Genomic DNA, 20435 nt, shown 5'->3' on the forward strand with positions numbered 1-20435 from the left:
GTCCAATATAGACATATGGGAAAGGTAGACAAAAAAAGAACGAGGGTGGACAATACTTTTTGGCGTATGCTTTTAGCTGAGCGAGAAACTTCCGCTGTACTGATGGTCTGACGGGTTTAAGAGACAGGAAAACATCCTCATCTGAGCTTGATTCTGATGCTTGCTGTCCCCTCGGGGTAGTAGAGCACTGTCCATAACGCCTAGGAACTGTCCTACTTCTTTTCGGCGGGAGTGGAGTAAGATATTGGTCGGCAATTGGGTTACGACGTTTCCTACTAGCTTTGGTGGGTACCTGTAAAATTCCATTGCCATCAGGAAGGAAGCAAGGTAGATAATGATACACATTAATAATTTAATGTCCATCAATCATACCTCAACAACAGATACATTGGTTTCATTAGGACACACATGTAAAGCCTGTCCATCTCCATCTGCATCTTCATCTGCATGTCCATCTGTATCTCCACTGGCATCTCCATCTGCATCTCTATCTACATGTCCATCAGCTGCATTAATGTCCTCCTGCTGAGAGACAATCTCTTCCTCAGCTTCAGAATGGTCACCGCGGGACATGTGTGTTTCCTCGTCCCCGGAAGAGTCAATCGTACCATGCTCCTTAAAATCCGGTGGACATAAGTACATGAGTGGACAAGTTTTGTTTAACAGCAATATTTGTCCATTTAATATTTACCTGATTCACTATGTCGATGTGTGGTGGCTCATGTGTATCACCGGGTTGGTTAGAAAGAACCTGGTTCTCAGGCTGATCATCAGGTGTCCAATCAGGTGTCCAGTCAGAGTCCTGTCGAAAACAAGGAAGTTACGCAACATTTATAAACTCGTCCATCAGGTCAAAGAAAGAACAAGAGAAAAACTACCTCATGTTGATCCGGAACTAGTGATTCCGTTGCGTTGTCCTCTTCATCAGCTGATGCAGCTTCCTCCTGATGAGTAGATAATTGTACTGGATTTAGGCTGTAAATATGTTAAATAAGAAAAATAATGCATTTGTTATTATGTTAAACCTCATCCGTAGAGGAGTTGCCCAGATCAACATTATCTTGGATGTGAGCGTCTTCATTTCTACCATCATTTCCCTCCTAATTACGATGGCAGATCATGTTAACACAAGTTAGGCATGGAGAGTAAAAAGCGGTAAGGACATATAGTTACTAGATGTACTATATCCCTATTTGCTAACCTCTGCGTCTTCGTTCTCCTTGTTGATATTTGTGATAATGTTTTGGATGTCCATCCCGTAACTATCCCATCTTGAGTGGTTGAACTTGTACACCGAGTTTGGATCATTGGTAGGTGGTGAGCTACAGAAAACCCCTTTTCTCCGCAAAGTGCAGAGTATATCATCATAAATCTCGACCTTTAAGAGACTTTTCTCAACAGCCAACATCTGCTGAATTTTGGATAAATGTTCATTGTTTCTCCGGTCAACCTCAAGTAGAAGTTCATTTGCAGTGTAAGAATGAAGAGGAACATTTTCTTCTCCCACAGACGCACTCGGTTTCCGTTTGCCTTTGTTTTGTCTTGTGGTATTCGGAATAGTAGACTTAGTTGACGCTTTGGAAGGTAGTTGCACCGGCTGGCTAGGTCCATCGTGTACTATACCCATAAGTGGGAGAGTCGCCAGTCCTCCGTGCCAGACATCCAGCTTAAACTCGTGGCCGTCCTTGATTTTTTGGCAAATGTAATCAACTCGCTGATCTTCCACCTCGTCATTCCAAGAAATTGCCATTCTGTCTACTGCGTCGTTTGAGTGCATAATCCATTCGACATCAAGCTGTTTATGAAAACGTAAAAATGAGATGACATAAGAGAACATAAATAGAGTATCTAACTATTTACGCTGTGTGGATAAAATACAGTAGAACTTACAGTTGTTGCCATTTCTGTTTTGAGGATGTTAGAATTGTGGAATGACCTCAGCTTTGTAAGATGTTGAACAGAGCGGTCCGTAAAATTGAGCTCATCATCAGCGTCAGGAAGATAAGTCTCCAACATGGGGATAGCATTTAAGATCAACAACTGGAAAGAAAGGGTGAAGCCATGTGTGGCAGTATGGGACCGCATCAGCTTTTTGCGTAAGACATCAGGAGTGCGGTTGAATTTGCCAACCATAACCGTCTCTATCGTCCGTTCAAAGGATTTCCTTCCCCATGGGTAGTTGACAAAGGCCTGCAAGTCTTTCAGCATCTCTGCTACTTCCTTTGATGCTCTAACCTTTGAGGAGTCGCAAACAAGTATACCTTCTACTATAACAATGAGTGCAAGTCGTATCCTACGTTGGCCGTCCATTCTTTTTTCTTGCGGCAGCAACTTATCCCGCTTCAACATGCTAACAATGTCACGGATTGAGTACGAGTCTTTTGGACCAACCAGAGTATACCAGTAAGGCTGACAGCCTTCGTCTGGTGTTTGCAACTTTTTCGTCTCTAACTCAGAAGGGTAAGGTGTACATTTCAGGCCTGTGAGGAGACCAAACTCACGGAGGGAAAATCGAATAGGTTGTCCGCCAAAAACAAACCACATCTCGTGTAGCTTGCGGGTTACAAGGGACCGACAGAGAATCTGGTGGACAAGTTTACCAGACAGTGAGCTCTTGCGGACCGGTAGTTGAAACAGATGTCCAAAGGGAGATGCTTTCAACCATTGAAACTCCGGAGTTCCCTGAAAAACTTCAACAATGTCCAGCAGATACTCTGGCTTTGAGTATGAATTGATGCGACCTGTAGCAGGATAGCGATTAGTCGCAAATAACCTAGGAGGGAGTAAGGAGGCGTCAATATCTTGAGTAGCTTCCGCAGGCAAGGGATTACTATTGTCCTCGAACACTTCACCCATCCTGCTAAGCGAGGTAGACACAAAAATGTTCATCAAACATTTGGTGGACAGTTAACGGTAGACATCAAGATAAAAAATTGGAATGGTCCATCTTAGAGTGGACATCTACCTTGTCTGTCTGGTCTGGTCCACCATTGGCCCGTCAGTGTCACCACAAGGTACAAACTGCTCCATCGTAGGCATAACAGACCCAGTTCCATCGTAGGCATCAGACCTGCATTCGAGGCATAATAACGACCAACATAAGTAAATTTGGTGGACATTTTACGGTAGAAAAAAGGTTAGAAGATTGGAGATGGTCCATCTTATAGTGGACATCTACCTTGTCTGTCTGGTCTGGTCCACCGTTTGCACATCAGTGGCGACACAAGGTACAAACTGCGCCTCCGAAGGCATAACAGACCCAGTTCCATCGTGGTCATCAGACCTGCATTGGAGGCATAATAACGACCAACGTAAGTAAATTTGGTGGACAGTTTACGGTAGACAAAAGGTTAGAAGATTGGAGATGGTCCATCTTATAGTGGACATCTACCTTGTCTGTCTGGTCTGGTCCACCGTTTGCACATCAGTGGCGACACAAGGTACAAACTGCGCCTCCGAAGGCATAACAGACCCAGTTCCATCGTGGTCATCAGACCTGCATTGGAGGCATAATAACGACCAACGTAAGTAAATTTGGTGGACAGTTTACGGTAGACAAAAGGTTAGAAGATTGGAGATGGTCCATCTTATAGTGGATCTACAATTAGGTCTATCAACAATTTGGTCTATCGTCCGAAATAGGTCTATCAACAATTAGGTCTATCAACAATTTTAACGAAATAGGCGGCTATGAGAATTCGAACCAATAAACACAAACAAACCTGGAAGAGGCGGTATCGGCCATTGTCTCTACCTCGCTTAAATTCACGGAATCTGGTCCACGCAGACTAAAACGAGAAAGACGAGAACTTAGGTTTTCCGATCTTCTTTAAAAGTAAAATAATAAACGCAAAAGTTATCTCAAGTACCAAGGGTCGGGTTCGGAAGGATGTTCCTCTGTCTCGCCGACTTCGGTGGCTGGAGGCGGCAGCGGCGGAGGATTCGGCCGTAGGAGTGACTGTATTAAGTTCATCATGACACTGGGTGTTCGCCGAGAAAGAGGAGACGAAGAAGAAAGAGAATTCTGAGAAGAGAAGAGAAGACGATGTTCTTTCGAAGAGAAGACGAAGGGGTGGGTGTAGTTTCCGAAGTGATTAAAATATAGTTTTGTTTAATTAAAATTGTTTTCTTTATTTTTTAACGATAGATCAATCGGAGGGTAAATTCGTCTTTCTGTAGCGACCGTGTGGCAGGCGGGAGAAGGAAAAATCGGAAGTGGCATTGAGGAGAAAGTTGGTCACTGTTCATGGCATTTTCCATAAATTTCTCTTTTATTTACTGAGAGTTATTATTTTATAAAATAGTAAATATTAACTGATCGTTAGTGTCGCAGCTGAGAAAGCATGGTTACCGTTGATCCCGCCAAATCTACAACCAAGCAACGGTAACAATCAATTTATTTATGGAGTAACTTTTGCTTCAGCTGGCGCCGGAGCTTTGGTCGGAACCTTACCTGGAATGGTAAATATCCTCAACTTTATTAATGTTTTATTTAAATTTCTTGTGCGACTTAAACAAAAAAAAAAACAAATCACTGAAATTTTAATTCTTCCAACCTTAGTTTGCTTTATAGATTTTAATGAATTTTCATTATGGCTAAATAGATATTAAATAACTTTATAATTTGTGAAAGGTAGACTTTTTAGAAAGTTACTTTGAATTGAAGTAGAGGGCGGCGTTGAAATTAAAAGAATTGTGTTGTTTTTATTACATTTACATCAACCGATCCGATAATACTGTATAGTGTACATTTGACTAGATGTCATTTTCACTTTTTTTTTTAACCTTAAAGGTGATAAATTTGGGAACACAGTTAAACAGCTTCAAAAATGTTGAAAAGAGTTTGAGGTCTGAATTAGGAGATGCAGTGACCAAGAGGGTTTTCTCAAGAGCAGTTTATCTTTTTCATATCGGAGGCAACAACTACTTTTACTCTTTCTCTGCAAACTCCTCAACTTTCCAATCAAATTCTAAAGAGAAATTCGTCGATTTTATTATCGGTAACACAACATCTGTGATCGAGGTAAAACTAAAATCAAAAACTAGTTAAAATTATTAACTTTTGGTCTAAAAGTGATAAATATTTGTAGGAATTGTATAAAATGGGAGGAAGGAAGTTTGGATTTTTGAACATGGGACCATACGACTGTGCACCAAATTCATTGATAAGAGACCGGACAAAGATAGGATCTTGTTTTAAACCTGCCGCTGAGCTTATCGATATGCACAACAAGAAGTTTCCGGATGTTTTAAGAAGGCTACAAAGTGAATTATCCGGATTTAGATACGCTCTCCACGACTATCACACTTCTCTTTCCGAAAGAATCAAGAATCCCTCGAAATACGGTAACTAAACTTAGTAATTACATATATTTATGTAAGAGAACGATCTATATAATATTTTAACCAACATGTTTGTGTTTCTGTTTGTTAATTTTGAAGGATTTAAGGAAGGGAAGAAGGCATGTTGTGGGAGTGGACCACTGAGAATCAATACGTGTGGAAACCGAATGGGACCGTCACAAAGTTACGAGCTATGCGAAAACGTTACCGATTATTTGTTCTTTGATTCCTCTCATTTGACTGAAAAGGCTCATCGACAAATCGCAGAGCTGATTTGGAGCGGACAGCCAAATGTCACTGGACCTTATAATCTCAAAGCTTTATTTGAACTTCAGCTTACATAAAAATCGCCTACATGTGTATATGAAATTAATTAAGCAGGTCGCCATATATTTGTCTTGTCCAATCATATTAGTCATTAAGTACTAAAACTGATGATTTTTTTTTTTTTTTGGCGAGAGGTCATAGCCCCACATATATAGGTATACATGTTAGTATTTTTTCTTCTTGATGATGAAAATATTGAGTTACAGGATTAGGCCACAAGAAACAATGTGCTAGCGCATCCAGAACCATTTGCGTTTACCTTTTCTTGCACCGGAAGATTCGTCACCGGCGCGAGCAATTTACGATGAATCGATGATGATTAAATTACGGTTTATTGCCATTTCGAATACTAATACAAACACTAGAATTTTTAAACTATATAAGCCCGACAAAATATGTTACTAATAAGTCTATAATCGACGGACCTATAATACTATTATCTTTGATGCGATCCAAATCTATCTTTACTTTTATTTTGTCGACTTGGATTTATTTTATCAACAGGTCACGTAGACTCGTAAGGAGTCAAGATCGGTGTGCACTGCAGTCAATAAAGGTTTTCAGTTACGTCTGTCTGTTTCCAGTTCCATCTTGGGAGAGGCACTTTGGATTAGGTTTTATTTAAATAGACACTTTTGAACCATTTAAACTGAAACTGTAAGCTGTTATGCAATAGTGCAAAGCTGTAAAAGAAAGTTGTACATAAAAACTATACAAAAAGTTGAAAGTAAAGCTTTTAATAAAGTTTTTGTGATTGGTAAAAATTGAAAACGATATCATTTGTAAAGTTTTGTTTTGGTTACTAATCAAACTCATTGTGCTCTAAAATTTAGCCACTTTGGACCACTTTTATTCAAATAGAAGATGATAACTTAAATTATGGCTTTGCACAAAAAAAAAACTTAAATTATGGCCAGATGACTGGATGAGATTGGCTCGGTCTTATTTTTATTTTTATGTTCGTGTCGCTTGTGAATAAAATATTTATGATCCACAAAATCAGATCATACTGCATACTCTGTTTATTTACTGTAAAAGCTATTATATCTCCCAACTTGTAAAATACTTGTTCCATTGACACATAAAAATCCTCCCAGGCACAACTATCGAGGACACTCCCCCAACCTCACCTTCTGACGCCGGTGAAGCTGTTGCTCGCCGGCGTCGGGACCAAACCATTTCCTTTCCTACTCAGCTCTTCTCTGGCCCCTTTTGTTTGTTTTACTTCAAGTTTTTTCTTCAATTTTTCCCCTTTTTAAAACTTTATATAACCCTAATAAAAATCTCTCCCGATCCAAACCATGACCATCGAATGCTCCCGCCGTGCTACCACTCACCGGAGAGTCTCTCTTCGCAAATCTCGGGAAGCCAGTCGACCCATCCCTCTCTACGGCAATCTATCGAGAATCTAGGGTTTTCCCCAGTGGACCTAGATCTCGTCGTTGAACTAAACCGAAGGCACCAGTTGTTCCCACCGCTCTGTCACTCACCGGAGATGCTTCCTTCTCTGTTTTTCCCGAGCAACTATCACAGTCTCTGTTCATCTTGTCAATCGGTTCAAAATCTAGGATTTTCCCCAGTGGACCTAGACATTAATGACGACCTCTGCTGCGGCCACCAACAACCCCCGCCGAGCTCTCATTCACCAGAGAACATCCCTGCACCGCAGCCATCTCCGCTAAACTCGGGCGGCCGACAGAACCAACTCCCATGGTGCTTCTCTCTTGGTATCCTAGAGTTTTCCCTAGTGGATTTAGGGTCCAATATAAGCCCATTAGCCCAAAAATGGTATGCACTAATATGCTCTTCTCGAGNAATCGAGAATCTAGGGTTTTCCCCAGTAGACCTAGATCTCGTCGTCGAACTAAACCGAAGGCACCAGTTGTTCCCACCGCTCTGTCACTCACCGGAGATGCTTCCTTCTCTGTTTTTCCCGGGCAACTGTCACAGTCTCTGTTCATCTTGTCAATCGGTTCAAAATCTAGGATTTTCCCCAGTGGACCTAGACATTAATGACGACCTCTGCCGCGGCCACCAACAACCCCCGCCGAGCTCTCATTCACCAGAGAACATCCCTGCACCGCAGCCATCTCCGCTAAACTCGGGCGGCCGACAGAACCAACTCCCATGGTGCTTCTCTCTTGGTATCCTAGGGTTTTCCCTAGTGGATTTAGGGTCCAATATAAGCCCATTAGCCCAAAAACGGTATGCACTAATATGCTCTTCTCGAGAAGGGGAAAGTTAAAAGTCGAGACTCTCTGTATCACCCCTCATGTCGTACCAGTGTCAAGCTATGTCTGCGTGCCCTCTACTCAATGGTCGAAGACTCCATCGGAGAAAGGTAATCACATTGCTGCTCTGGCTGTTCATGAATTGTGATCGAAACCTGGCTTTAGTTGATTCTAAGGGATCGAATTTGGTTTTTAAAAGCATTCTCGTGTATGGTCTTTGCTCCTTGACTGTCTCTAGCAAAAGTGGTATGTTGTATCTTGAACGCCTTATGTTCATTAACGGCTACCAATCAAGCTGGTCATCTGATGATTTACAGCATCGTACCCCAACCTCCTCCCTCACATGGATTCAAGCTGCATCTCCTGATTTTCCTCAGAATGATCCAAACCCTATGCTTTGGATGTTAAAGCAACCCCTATCTGACTACAACAACATAGTCACCCGATTCCTTGCCGTGCTGTTACTGCGGATACTCTTCGTCCCGATGAACACCAACACATTGAATCATCTCTCAACGTCACAGTGTCTAATGACGACCATGACAACTAATCCGTCCTTTGAAGCTTTTGAGGATGGACTCTCGATTTCCATGATCTCTCATGTGCCTTTAGGCTCCCAAGCCTTTGGTCTCATAGCTCTCTTGGATCCAAAATCGATGAACTCTTATTTACTTATTTTTGGCATTGGGGATTGCCGTGTTATTGTAATGTCTCAAACTTTAGCAAGTTGCTCCTTCTCTGTACTGATACTAGTGTTTCATATTGAATGAATGAAGACAATTGTTTGACAAAAAAAAAAAATCTCCCAACTTGTAAAGAGATAGCTATCATATTCGTTCTATATATAACTAAAATCAGCTTATTATTTTTAATTCAATTTCACAACAAAACATATCGTCATACACTGTTGATAAAAAAAATTCGTTGTATATCTACAATCTACATATAATTTCTATTTATTAAACATATTAGATAATCTCCAAATAGGTTAATTAGAGTGAACCGATAGGTTAATGAACACTCGAATCATTCCAATACGTGGTAAAAGTTGCAAAGATCAATCTTTTATTAAAAAGGAAAGCTCACTAGAGAAAACTGCAAAAAAAAAAAAAGAAAAAAAAAAGATGAAAGGTAGACTTTAATACATCAAGATTCCGATTTTAATACGGTTATACTCTCTTGTAGAGTATAAGAAAAACTTTGTGAGCAAGCAAAGCTTCACAATTTAGTTATAATTGGATATAGGATTAGGAAAATATTGAATACTAATGAAGGTAGTGATGGAATCAGTTTAGAAAATCTATGAAAATAAGATAATTTGGAAACTACGATTAGATATGTAAAGAATATGGAATATTTATGGAATATCCGTTGTTTATGGAATATTTTTGTTAAGTTTGATATAGCAATTAATGATGATTTGATTTAATTTTTATTGTTAACATATTAGTAAATGTTAATTTTATACGATTAATCTATAATAACTACTTAATTTTATAAGTTACCAAAACTATAGGACAAAACAATTTCTTTTGATATTAATATGTCATATTTATAGAAGATTTTGTTAAAAAATTTTGCGGCAATTAATGATAATTTTATACATATAAAAAGAGCTTTTGATGAAGACCAAGAGCATTATAGTGGAAATTGTACAATGGATATCCCGAAAACATTTGTGACTATTTTCTTTGTAGTCATAATGACAATTTCGTTTTCTAACAACAACATTTTGGCAGAAACTGGTTAGCTACTATTGTTCGATTGTCTTTGATCATTTGTAGAGTTGTCTTTGATCATCTGAAGAGAATTGTTCAAATCATGTTATTATTTTTTGGCTATAAAAAGATGAAGTATTTTATTCGAATATCTTACATATATGTAACTTGGGTTGTCTAATTGCAGTGATCCAGCCATCTGCTCATTGCATTGAGTCATGTGGGCAGTATTATGGAAATACGAAATGTTACATGGACTGTAGAAGACACCATTATGATGGAGGACAATGTGATTCTACTATTAAAGGTCAACCAGTACCACAATGTTGCTGCTACAAGTATACAAAATGATACTCCTCATAATTGGCGATTTGAGTACTGTATTAGTATTGTTTTTCTCTTTATCATATTTTAAAAAGATGAATTTTGTTTTATTTATCTCTTCAACTTCTCATTAATGAATTTAATAATAAAATAAAAATATATTCTTGTCAAAATTGTAAACAGAATTTTGCACAGTTAAAACTTAATTTGATAAATTAGAAATTATAATCTATATAAGATCTCCGAAAGCAGTAACAAATTTGTTTTTTTGGGACTTGAGCAATATCAAAATAGTTAAGGAAGACGTGCAGAGTCAGATAGGTGACGAGGTGTCAGAATGGCTAGTGGTAGTGGGCATGGTCTGTAGATTTGTCTCCGGAAGGATGGTCTGTAGATTTGTTTCCCAATCCATACATCTAGGTAATCATATGGAATTCATCTAATCTTGCTGATACTTTGTGGTTGGTGAGATTAAGTGATATGACCTTTTTGGTCGCTAGGGAAGACTAGTACGTACACATGCAGAAGCATGTACGTGTAAGGATTAGAAATTGTAGAAGAATGATCTTTGCACGTGTAACTCGTCTTATTGCCCGTACTCCTTCAAAGCCATAACATGAAAGTTGTTTAAGTTCATGAAAATGCTTTAAATTTTCGTTCCGGTGCCACTGAGAAACAAGCTCAGAAATGAGACTGCTGTTTAAACTATCGTTTTACGATTCTCATAAATTTCCTAATAACTTGTTGAATGTCAGAATCTCATAACAAAAACAAAAGAGACAGGTTTGAGATGGAAAGAGAGGAATATCATTGTAAAGGGAACTGAAGTGCAGAAGATATGGCTTGAAGAAAGAGAGGATCTTCACCAGAGAACACCTCCGACTCCAACTTCTCCATGTGAGGCCATATCTACAGTACAGCCCGTATACTAAGAGTTGGATTTTATCTAAACATGTTTCCATACATACTGCGTCAACACCCGAGCCCGTAAAGAGGTCAAGGACAAAATTTACAGAATATTTAAAATCATGACAAAGAAAATTCATGTTTGGCAGGTGATCTGTTTACCTGCTTAACTTTATCCCAGTAAGACCTGCTTAACTTTATCCCAGTAAGACAACCGCACTTCTCTCTGCAAAACCTCCTGAACAAATACACGCTTAGGGGCCCATTTGGGAAGGTCCAAAACATAAGCCCACTCTTCCCACGGCCAGATGAATTGGAAGTTGGATCTGTTAAGTATAGACATAAGAGAGTAGACAAAATATGTAATCAACTTCATGTGATGAATAACTGATTTCTCAATTGATCGACAAATCAAGGCTCAACGACGACCATTGAATTAGGTAAACGGAACATCAGTATTAAAAATACTGTTACTGAGATTCCATATTCCGTGTTTCAATATGAACTTGACTAAATAAAAGCTGATAAGCTAGGTAATCTCCAATCATATATAATACTACTAGAAAGTTGTCCGCCGCGATGCACGGGTTAATACTGAACTCAGTTATAAAAAAATTCCAAAATTCCAATATTTTAGATAAATTAATTAAATGTGAATTGCAAACTAAATTGTGTTACAATTTTCATCTGATTTATAGAAAGAAAATCCTTTTGCTGTAAATGTTAATAAATTTATTTTTATAAAATTATATGAGTATACCCATATGATGGCGAAATGGCCAAAATCGATCCCAACAAATTGTCAAACATTTTTTATACCTAAGTTTTAGTATGTTGCAAATAACAATCTCAATCGTATTTAAATTCAAATTTCCTAACTTAACTATATAAAATGTTATCAATTTCAACATCTGTTGGAATAGTGTTAAGTGAAAGTTTAACAGTACTGAGTTAGACAACCCGTATCTTCCACATGGCACACGACATTTTTTCATCATTTTGGGTGTGTTGTGGGAAGAAACAAAACAACGTCATTTTGTCTTTTGCAATGATTCGTAATGCATGACGACATGGGAGTCCACTCATCTCCCACTCGCAGCAAGCACACGTCTGCATTACCTTATGCAAACTGACAAAATTTCCACAATCAAAAATTTCATATTAAATTTTTCCTACAACATTCCCATATGCAAACAATGTCGACTTTTATCCCCAAATGTAAAAGGACGTCAATTTTAATCCCCAAATGCAAAATGATGACGTTTTATTTCTTGCCACATCACACCCAAAAATGATCAAAACGACAACGTTTCACAAAGTCCTACTATCACGTGAACACCACAAGCTGTCTGACTCAGTACCGTCAAACTCTCACTTAAAACCGTTCCAGCAGATGTTGAAATTGACAATATTTCATATAGTTTAGGTAGAAAAGTTGAATTTAAATATAGTTTAGGTAGAAAAATTATATTTAAATATGGTTCAGGTTGTTATTTACAGAGTATTGAAGTTGAGGTATGAAAAAATATTTGGCAAATAGTTGGGATTTTTTTCCACCCATATGTTACGTGGACAAATTAGCATATGGTTGAGGTGTTTGATGGAAAAGTGTGGCGTTGCTTATTTGTGTCATAATCAAATATATCTCATCAATTGTTTCCGCTCTACGAATAATTTGTTATAAACCATAATCTTCGTCTAAATAATTTTTTGTTTTGTTTTTTGTCATCATTGAATCGATAGTGCTCAATTCATAGTCAATTTCTACTACGCGAAGTAACGCGACTTAGTGGAGTCAAAACCTCATTTATATGTATAACCTAATTTTTTTTTATCAAAAAAACTATATAGTGTGCAATGCTTTTACGATTGTAACCAGATACAGTTAAGTATGAAAACGGTATTCCAACAAAATTGAAACCCATTTAATTACGAATTTTGTAAATCACATCAATTATTTGGGGTTAATAAAGCTACCAAAAATGTTTTTAACAAGTACTCCCTCCGTTAACATAAACATGTAAAAAAAATTTTAACCAATTTGTTAAAAACATTTTTAAAATAACATAAACATGTTATACAATTGGTTAGGAATCTTAAACAATCTATCAATGTAACTAAAATGTTGCATCTTCTGTTCCGTAAAGTGATAAAATTTCATAGATTTATATGGAGTTCTAGGAATTAAATGTATCTCAGATAGAAGAGAACCATAAAAATGAATGAATGTTTATATATAAGTTACAGAAGTTTGCAATTTTGAAATCAATGAACACTTTTTTTTTACAAACAACTTATTTTTGTGTTTTAAAAATACACACGTGTTTTAAACCAAAACGCAAAGCATAGAAGAAATCTCCTATATATTAATAGAGAAGCATTTTCAAGAAAATGCTTATGTGTCGTCGTTAGAGAGTATGAGACACCAATAAATTTATTGTTTATTTTTATGGATATTTACACATACAGTAATTGCTATTGAATGATTCAGAAATATTCCTTTACAATTAATTTAAAAATCAAACATTTCAATTTAAAAATATCTCCTATATATTAATAGAGAAGCATTTTCAAGAAAATGTTGATGTGTCGTTGTTAGAGAGTATGAGACACCAATAAATTTATTGTTTATTTTTATGGATATTTACACATACAGTAATTGCTATTGAATGATTCAGATATATTCCTTTACAATTAATTTAAAAATAAAACATTTCAATTTTAAAATATAAAATCATTAGATCTAAAACGTTTTCAAAACCGAAATTTATTCACCTATTAAAAAATTGATTACTATTCACATATTTAAAGTTTCTAAAATAAAATTCTCACAAATTCACAATAATCATTATTATAGGGAATTGACTTATTTAATACCATTTGTGTAATATTTCACGGGTGAAACATACTTACACAAAATAATAATAAAAAATTTATGTGTCGTCGTTAGAAAGCTCGACACACCAATGAATTTATTGCTTATTTTTATGGATATTTACACATAATTGCTATTGAATGATTAAGGAATATTATTTTACAATTAATTTAAAAAAATCAAACATTTCAATTTTAAAATATAAAGTCACTAGATCTAAAACGTTTTCAAAACCGAAATATATTCACATATTAAAAAACATTGATTACTATTCACATATTTAAAGTTTCTAAAATAAAATTATCACAAATTCACAATAATCATTAATATAGGGAAATATTATTGATTATTGTTAAGTCAAATTAATGGGAGCTTGTGTTTCTATTTTTAGGAAGTGTATAAAATTGGTTGATGGTGTTAATTTATAAATAAATTTCAGGAAAAAAGAATTTCAGGAAAAAAGCTAAAAAATACTCCATCTATTTTTTATTTGAAAGTTTAATACCTGGTCTTTTTTGTTGTAAAAAAAATACTTTATCTAATTAGTGTTGGTCTAAAAAAACTTCATTTTTAAAGTTGTTGGTAAATTCGTACTTGTGACTTAACATCCGTTAATGACGTTCAAGAATTAGTTGACGGTGTTAATTTATAGATAAACGTGATAAGTAAATATCTAGACTTGTGTCTAACCTTATAGACAAACTATGACGTTAATTTATAGACAAACTATGACGTTAAGTTTCTCATGGTGTAGTGGTAACAAAGAGGTTTTTCAATCTAAACCTGGGTTCGACTCCATGCTTCTGCGTTATTATTTTTCCAAATTTTTTTTTAACTAATGGCAAACTCGTAAATATATCGTCTTCTTCATTAGCAGCGGCGGTGATGTCCAACCTTCAATTGAACCAACCAACGAACAGATCTCCGGCGGCATGGTGGTGGCTACGGCGGGACGGGTTGAGAAGGAGGAGTGACGTCGGTAGGGTTGAGTTTCGGGTAAACAGTGAGAAGACGTGGCGGTGGCGGGAGCGGAAGAGATCCCTAGGCATTGCGATTGGAGCTTTTGTTTTGGGTTTGGCTATTCTTACACTCGCAGGTTGGTTATGTCTCATCAGACGTAGAAGAAAGACACAAGAACCTCAGATCTATTCGGTGGTTCAACTTTAAATGACGGTTGCACACCACCCCTTGCCACCGCTGCTACAATAATAAAAATGAAGAAGAAGATGTATTTACGAGTTTGCCATTTATTACAAAAAAATAAGTAAAAAAAAACTCAATGTAGATTCGAACCCAAGTTTCGTTGAGAAAATAAATACTTTGTAACCACCACACCATGAGAATCTAATCGTTATTATTTTTCTAGCAGTTGTATATATCTACTTATCACCTTTATTTATAAATTAACACCATCAACCAATTCTTTAACGTCTGTTAACGGATGTTAAGTCACGGGTACGAATTTACCAACAACTTTAAAAATGAAGTATTTTTAGACCAATACTAATTAGATGGGGTATTTTTCTTCCAACCAAAAAAGACCAGGTATTAAACTTCCAAATAAAAAATAGATGGGATATTTTTTAGCTTTTTTCCCAATCTTTGAATGGGAAAATCAGAATATGAAACTAAAGGAATCAAATTTTGTGAGAGTAAAAAAAAAAAAGAGACTCACCAAAAGAAAAATCGATTGGGTTGTTCTACTCGATTTTGAAAAATCGATTCAGGCTTTCCTGATTTCGTTTGTGTCGAAAGAGATAGATAAAAGCAAATGAAGAGAAGAGAAAAAAAAAACAAAAAACAAAACGAGACCAATCAACTTTTGACACGTTAGAGCATGGCCAATAACTTAATCATATTGTTTACTAGATTAGTACCCGCCCAATGTGTGGGTTTAGACTTTTTAAAATAAAATTAAATTTAACAAAAAATATATTAAAATTTGTTGTAAGTTATTTCTAAATTTTATTTTTGTATGTTACTATTAAAAGTGTATTTTTTACACCTAAATATACTCTATGTTACAAATATATTCTTTGTCACCACCTAGAACATGTCTATATGAACACATTGAGCCAACTATTTTACTTTCACTTCTGCATAGTTTTTTAATTACTAAAATTGTTGGCTAAAAAATATTTTGAATAAAAAATATATTACATAATATACTAATCAATAATGTATATTGTATGACCACTGTAGAGAAAACCTCGGCTCCGCCCTCATCTGTTATGGAGAGAACCTTGCGTCCAACCTCCTCCACCATGGAGAGAATATTGGCTCTACCTTCCTTCCTTTGGGAGATAACCTTGCGTTCAACCTCCTCCACCTTCTTCCCTTAGGGAGATAACTTTGTATCCAACCTTCTCCACCATAGAGAGAACGTTGACTCTGCCCTCCTCCTGTGTGGAGAGAAGATGTTCACATCTTTTTGCTAACTCAAAATGGCTTGCTCCGAGCCTCCGACAACCAATGAAAGTAAAAGCCTTATTCTAACGTTACAAAATGTTTTGATAGTAATCAATGTTAAATTTCTCAATGTAGTCGTTGAAGTGTCTTTGACACACTATGATATAGCCTCTGTCTCTGTAACGCATCAACCGCCACCTTGCTTAGTGAGCCCATGTCCACTCAGTCCATGGGCCCACCTTCCTAAGTGGGCCCATCATCTATTCTCGGTCCGTGGATCCACCCATATTTGATGGTCGGTTTGTTACGTCTGAGAGACTTTAAAAACTTGTTTACTGATGATCCTACAAATCAACAAATAATATTTTCCTGTATTTTGTCCTCACTCGCACATTCCAAAAATCACTTCCAGGAAAGTCACCCATCATGAAGTTCTCTCAGGACCCTTGATCAAAAAAATAAATGTATTTTGGTGAAATATGGGGTCAAATCAATTCTTTTAAAGCTTTCCGCACACCAGGGTGTCACAGTCTTTGAGCTCATATGGATCTATCAAAAATGATTTATGTTTTTCCAATCTATCTATCTATGTTTGTTGTAAGGTTGTGTTTGATTAGCCTATTTTATCCATCCATTAGGTTGATGAGCTTCTACTCGTTATCTTCCTTTGGGATTGAATGAATAATGGTAACAATTATATTTGCAAAAAGAAGAAGGGTTTATGACCAACCAATCAAGGTTGAGAAATTAGAAGAAAACTAATTTGACATAATTAAAGAACAATAGAAAATTATAAGCATGGTGATATATGAATCCCAAATATCTTATTATATAAAGTTGAAAGCTGTGTTTTTGAATAAATTATTTAAATATAAGACGATATATGTTTATACCGAAGTGAGTATTTACAAAATTTAGAATTAATCATTAACTATATATTCTCCTTAATCTCTTTTCTATTTTTTTGTAGAATTAATAACTTAAAATTAAAAATTAGTAAATAATATTATAATTTCAAATTTTATGAAATATATATCTATATATATATATAATCTCTTTATAATTATCTAAAAAGCCTTTTATTTTTATTATAAATTCTGTAATTTTTGATAATTATCTTTTCTCATTACTAATATTTTTTAAAACAAAATATTTTATTTTTGTTGTAATCAAATTTCTGCTATTAAATATTAACTTTTACACATGTCAAAATCTGAGATTGATAACTTAACAAAAAATCTTGTTAATGACTAACTTTCGAAACCCAACTTTATATAATAAGATATTAAACTAATCTAAGTAACTCACTAAGTACTTCAACAAAATTCATCATCCACTAGAGAAACCTATGAAGGTTTCTCAATTATTAAAATAATTTTTTAAAAATTATTGTTTAATAATTTTGAAATTTTAAAATGAGAAATAAATTATATTAGTTACTTATATTACATTGAGTTTGGCTCTTTGAATTTGGCTTTGTGAGAATACTACTTCATTATCCCACCCTTATTCAGCGCTTTATGTGCATCAGACCGTTTCTACATCATATAACACAGACCATTGTTCAGTTTCATTGTTTCCTTTATAAAGAAGATTTGATTAGATTATCATGTACGATGACTAGTCTAGAATAACTATGAATGCTTATCATCATGCATCAATTAAAGGGAAGAAGAGTAACCTGGTAAAGGATGTGCATCCAGTTGGCATTGCTTGGACCAGGAACATGTTTCAAGATCATACCACACTTTTCAAACTCCCGTAGTACCAAATTTGTATCACCTGGAGAAAATCTGAGAGCAGTTATCATGATCAGTTCTTAAGATCGAAAAGATAGGAGACAAACACAAGATAAGATACTTATTATCTGTATAAAGAGTCAGAATCCACAATGCCCAAAAATAAAATCACAACTAACAACTGATAGTTTCATAGACACATGATGGTTGACAAATGAAGAGGTAAACACAGCAGTTATTAGGAGAGGTAAACACATGATGGTTGACAAATGAAGAGGTAAACAAAGCTGAGTAGTCTGCAATACCTGACTCAGGAGAGAAATCAGACCGGTCATCCAATGTATACATTGGAGGTGGTGGAAGATCTGATCCTTCGAAGTTCTCACGTCGATTCGTCGAAGGAAGAAAGTGAGAGAGAGAGTCGGCAAAAGAAAAAGCAAAAGATGAGGAAAATATTTTTTTGGTCTTTTATATTTTAGGGACATCCAATCAGAAACTTCCACATAGGGTTACTTCAACCGTTTTCTGTTGCTCACTTAAGCAACGCTTCTATTGTTTTTGGGCTTTTTTTTGTTTTTGAATTAATTTTGGACTATAAACTCTATTACCAATCCAATAAGGATTGCCACTGGCCATGGTCTTAGGTGTCTTCTAGTATCTAAAATGATCGGGGCAGATCTCTGGTTAATAAGGATTAAAACTTTTTTTATTATTATTTTACTGTTAAAAAAATAAAAAACATCCAGGGAATGACTGAAGCTGGGTTTGACAAAGGTCCGCGTGTAAGAGCTGCTGGTCTTCTTTGTCTTGTCTCAGGTCGATTCGCAAGGTTTTTCTTTGCTCCTAGTTTGGGCCGCCCTCCATGGGGTTCTGGTTTGGTGTGGTGGTTGTGGTTTCTGTTTCTCTGTTATGGTATGAATTCTGCTTTCGTTCCTGTCGGTTTGATGATGGCTTTTCAACGGAGTGCTATCTTAGTGCTTCCGGTCTTCCGTGTACTCTCTGGCGCTAACATGTTCTTTGGGAAAGCTTAGTGGATTTCGCTCAGTTTCAGTTGGGCAGTTTTAGAGCTTTGATCCTTCTCTCATTTCCTTTGTAAACTTTTACTTTAAGTTTTGGCTTTTGTTTTTCTGTTCTTAAGTCTTAGTTTTCGGAGGTGTGTTACATGCTGGCTTAAGCTTCCAGAGATGGTCCTTTATCCGCTGGCTTTAGTTTCCGGGGTTATGTTGTTAACCGCTGGCTTTAGCTTTCCTTGTTTGGGCTTAGTATTTCCCTTGTTTGAAATTAGTCTTAGGTGATTTCTATATTTTTCACCTTTTTGTTTTCAACAGTTGTAATCTGTTAATGATAATATAAATAATGATAATATAAACCTAGATGACAAAAAAAAAAAATGCTCTAAGTGTCGGTCGAACTTTGTAACACGGGAACGCATGTTACTTTCAAATGTGACCCACACTCAACCTCTGTAGAGCCCACTTATCTACTGCTACGCTGGAAATATGCGAGACAGCTTTGTTCTTATTATTATTTTTATATATCTCTTTTCCCTCTATAATTACTTTAGACATATATATGATAAATTAATTTTTGTTTGTAAATTTTACATAATTCTTGTTTTCGGCAGATCAAATATATTTATATTTAAAAATGTTTATAAGATACATTAACATTTCAAAATTATTAGAAATTATCACAATTTCAATAAAAGAATAGAGAATAACCCTATTATCTTTAGATTTATAGACTAACAAAGATAATCACACTCTTTATTAGTTAATAGCTGATAGTTGAGACTCCAAAATGTTTTTGGCATCATTTTAATTAAAAGAAAAAACTGAAATTGTTGCTTAAAAGGAATATGAAATTTGTCGTATGAAGTTTAGTAGAACATGCCATATTTGTCATTGCAATGTGAATGAATATTAAAACTTGAAGTTGTTATTTGTAATATCCAAATTTAAATATTTTAGATACTTTTAACATGTTTAAAATTAATTATTTTAGATATTTTAGTTTCCATAATTTAAATATTTTAGATACTTTTAACATAGGGTGAGTTACTAGAATATTGCATAAAAGCTTCATTATTACAAAAGCAACATACAATTGTTTGTAATGACTAGACTAACACCTTGTACCTATACTATCCCTGAAACTAGTGTTGAGAAAAAACGTAATTACGGCTAATGCCATTAGAAAAAAAAAAAATTGGAAGTTGGGACTAAGTCTACCGATCCTTTGATGGTAGATTTATACACGTGGACTGATTAAAGGTGTACGTCAGATATTTTTGGTACACTTAGTTGTAGTCTTGGTACACTTATCGGTCACTGTAGATGGTACACTTAGTTGTAGTGTTGGTACACTTATCGGTGGACGTACATGAAATCGATTCGGTAGATTAAGTTGGTAGAGGAATTTCCCTTTAATGATAGACTTTTGTGTTTAGCGCGTGTAGCGGCAAACGTAAAAGGGTGGGAAGATATTTATGGTAGACTAATGGCCTGTTGCGACAGATTTTTGCGACAGCCTTCTCTCCTTACAGATATTTTTGGTATACTTT

At 35.7% G+C, this 20435-nt stretch overlaps 3 protein-coding genes and 1 long non-coding RNA gene across 4 annotated transcripts in view; 3 read left to right on the top strand and 1 right to left on the bottom strand.

The window, feature by feature from the left end:
• Nucleotides 1-5792, top strand: part of LOC104758748 (GDSL esterase/lipase 3-like) — a 12238-nt gene extending 6446 nt beyond the window's left edge. The window contains exons 2-5 of the mRNA XM_010481676.2: nt 4334-4461; nt 4793-5023; nt 5091-5346; nt 5443-5792. Of these exons, the coding sequence (XP_010479978.1) occupies nt 4334-4461; nt 4793-5023; nt 5091-5346; nt 5443-5687 (860 nt within the window). The 3' untranslated portion in view covers nt 5688-5792. The remainder of the gene's footprint in view (nt 1-4333; nt 4462-4792; nt 5024-5090; nt 5347-5442) is intronic.
• Nucleotides 7828-8671, top strand: LOC109129987. The gene is made up of 2 exons (XM_019239059.1): nt 7828-8011; nt 8140-8671. The coding sequence occupies exons 1-2, from the start codon at nt 7986-7988 to the stop codon at nt 8669-8671; spliced, it is 558 nt and encodes a 185-aa protein (XP_019094604.1). The 5' UTR covers nt 7828-7985.
• On the top strand, nt 14464-15078 carry LOC109130155. The gene is made up of 2 exons (XR_002036253.1): nt 14464-14511; nt 14602-15078. It is a non-coding gene; the product is annotated as an uncharacterized LOC109130155 (long non-coding RNA).
• The window catches only part of LOC104760026, a 7152-nt gene continuing 4337 nt past the window's right edge, over nt 17621-20435 (bottom strand). Inside the window, exons 11-12 of the mRNA XM_010482878.2 lie at nt 17815-17926; nt 17621-17671 (exon numbers count right to left, since the gene is read on the bottom strand). Coding sequence (XP_010481180.1) covers nt 17621-17671; nt 17815-17926 — 163 coding nt within the window. The remainder of the gene's footprint in view (nt 17672-17814; nt 17927-20435) is intronic.

The sequence above is a fragment of the Camelina sativa genome, chromosome 17, assembly GCF_000633955.1.
Source record: "Camelina sativa cultivar DH55 chromosome 17, Cs, whole genome shotgun sequence".
In the NCBI taxonomy this organism is placed as follows: Eukaryota; Viridiplantae; Streptophyta; class Magnoliopsida; order Brassicales; family Brassicaceae; genus Camelina; species Camelina sativa.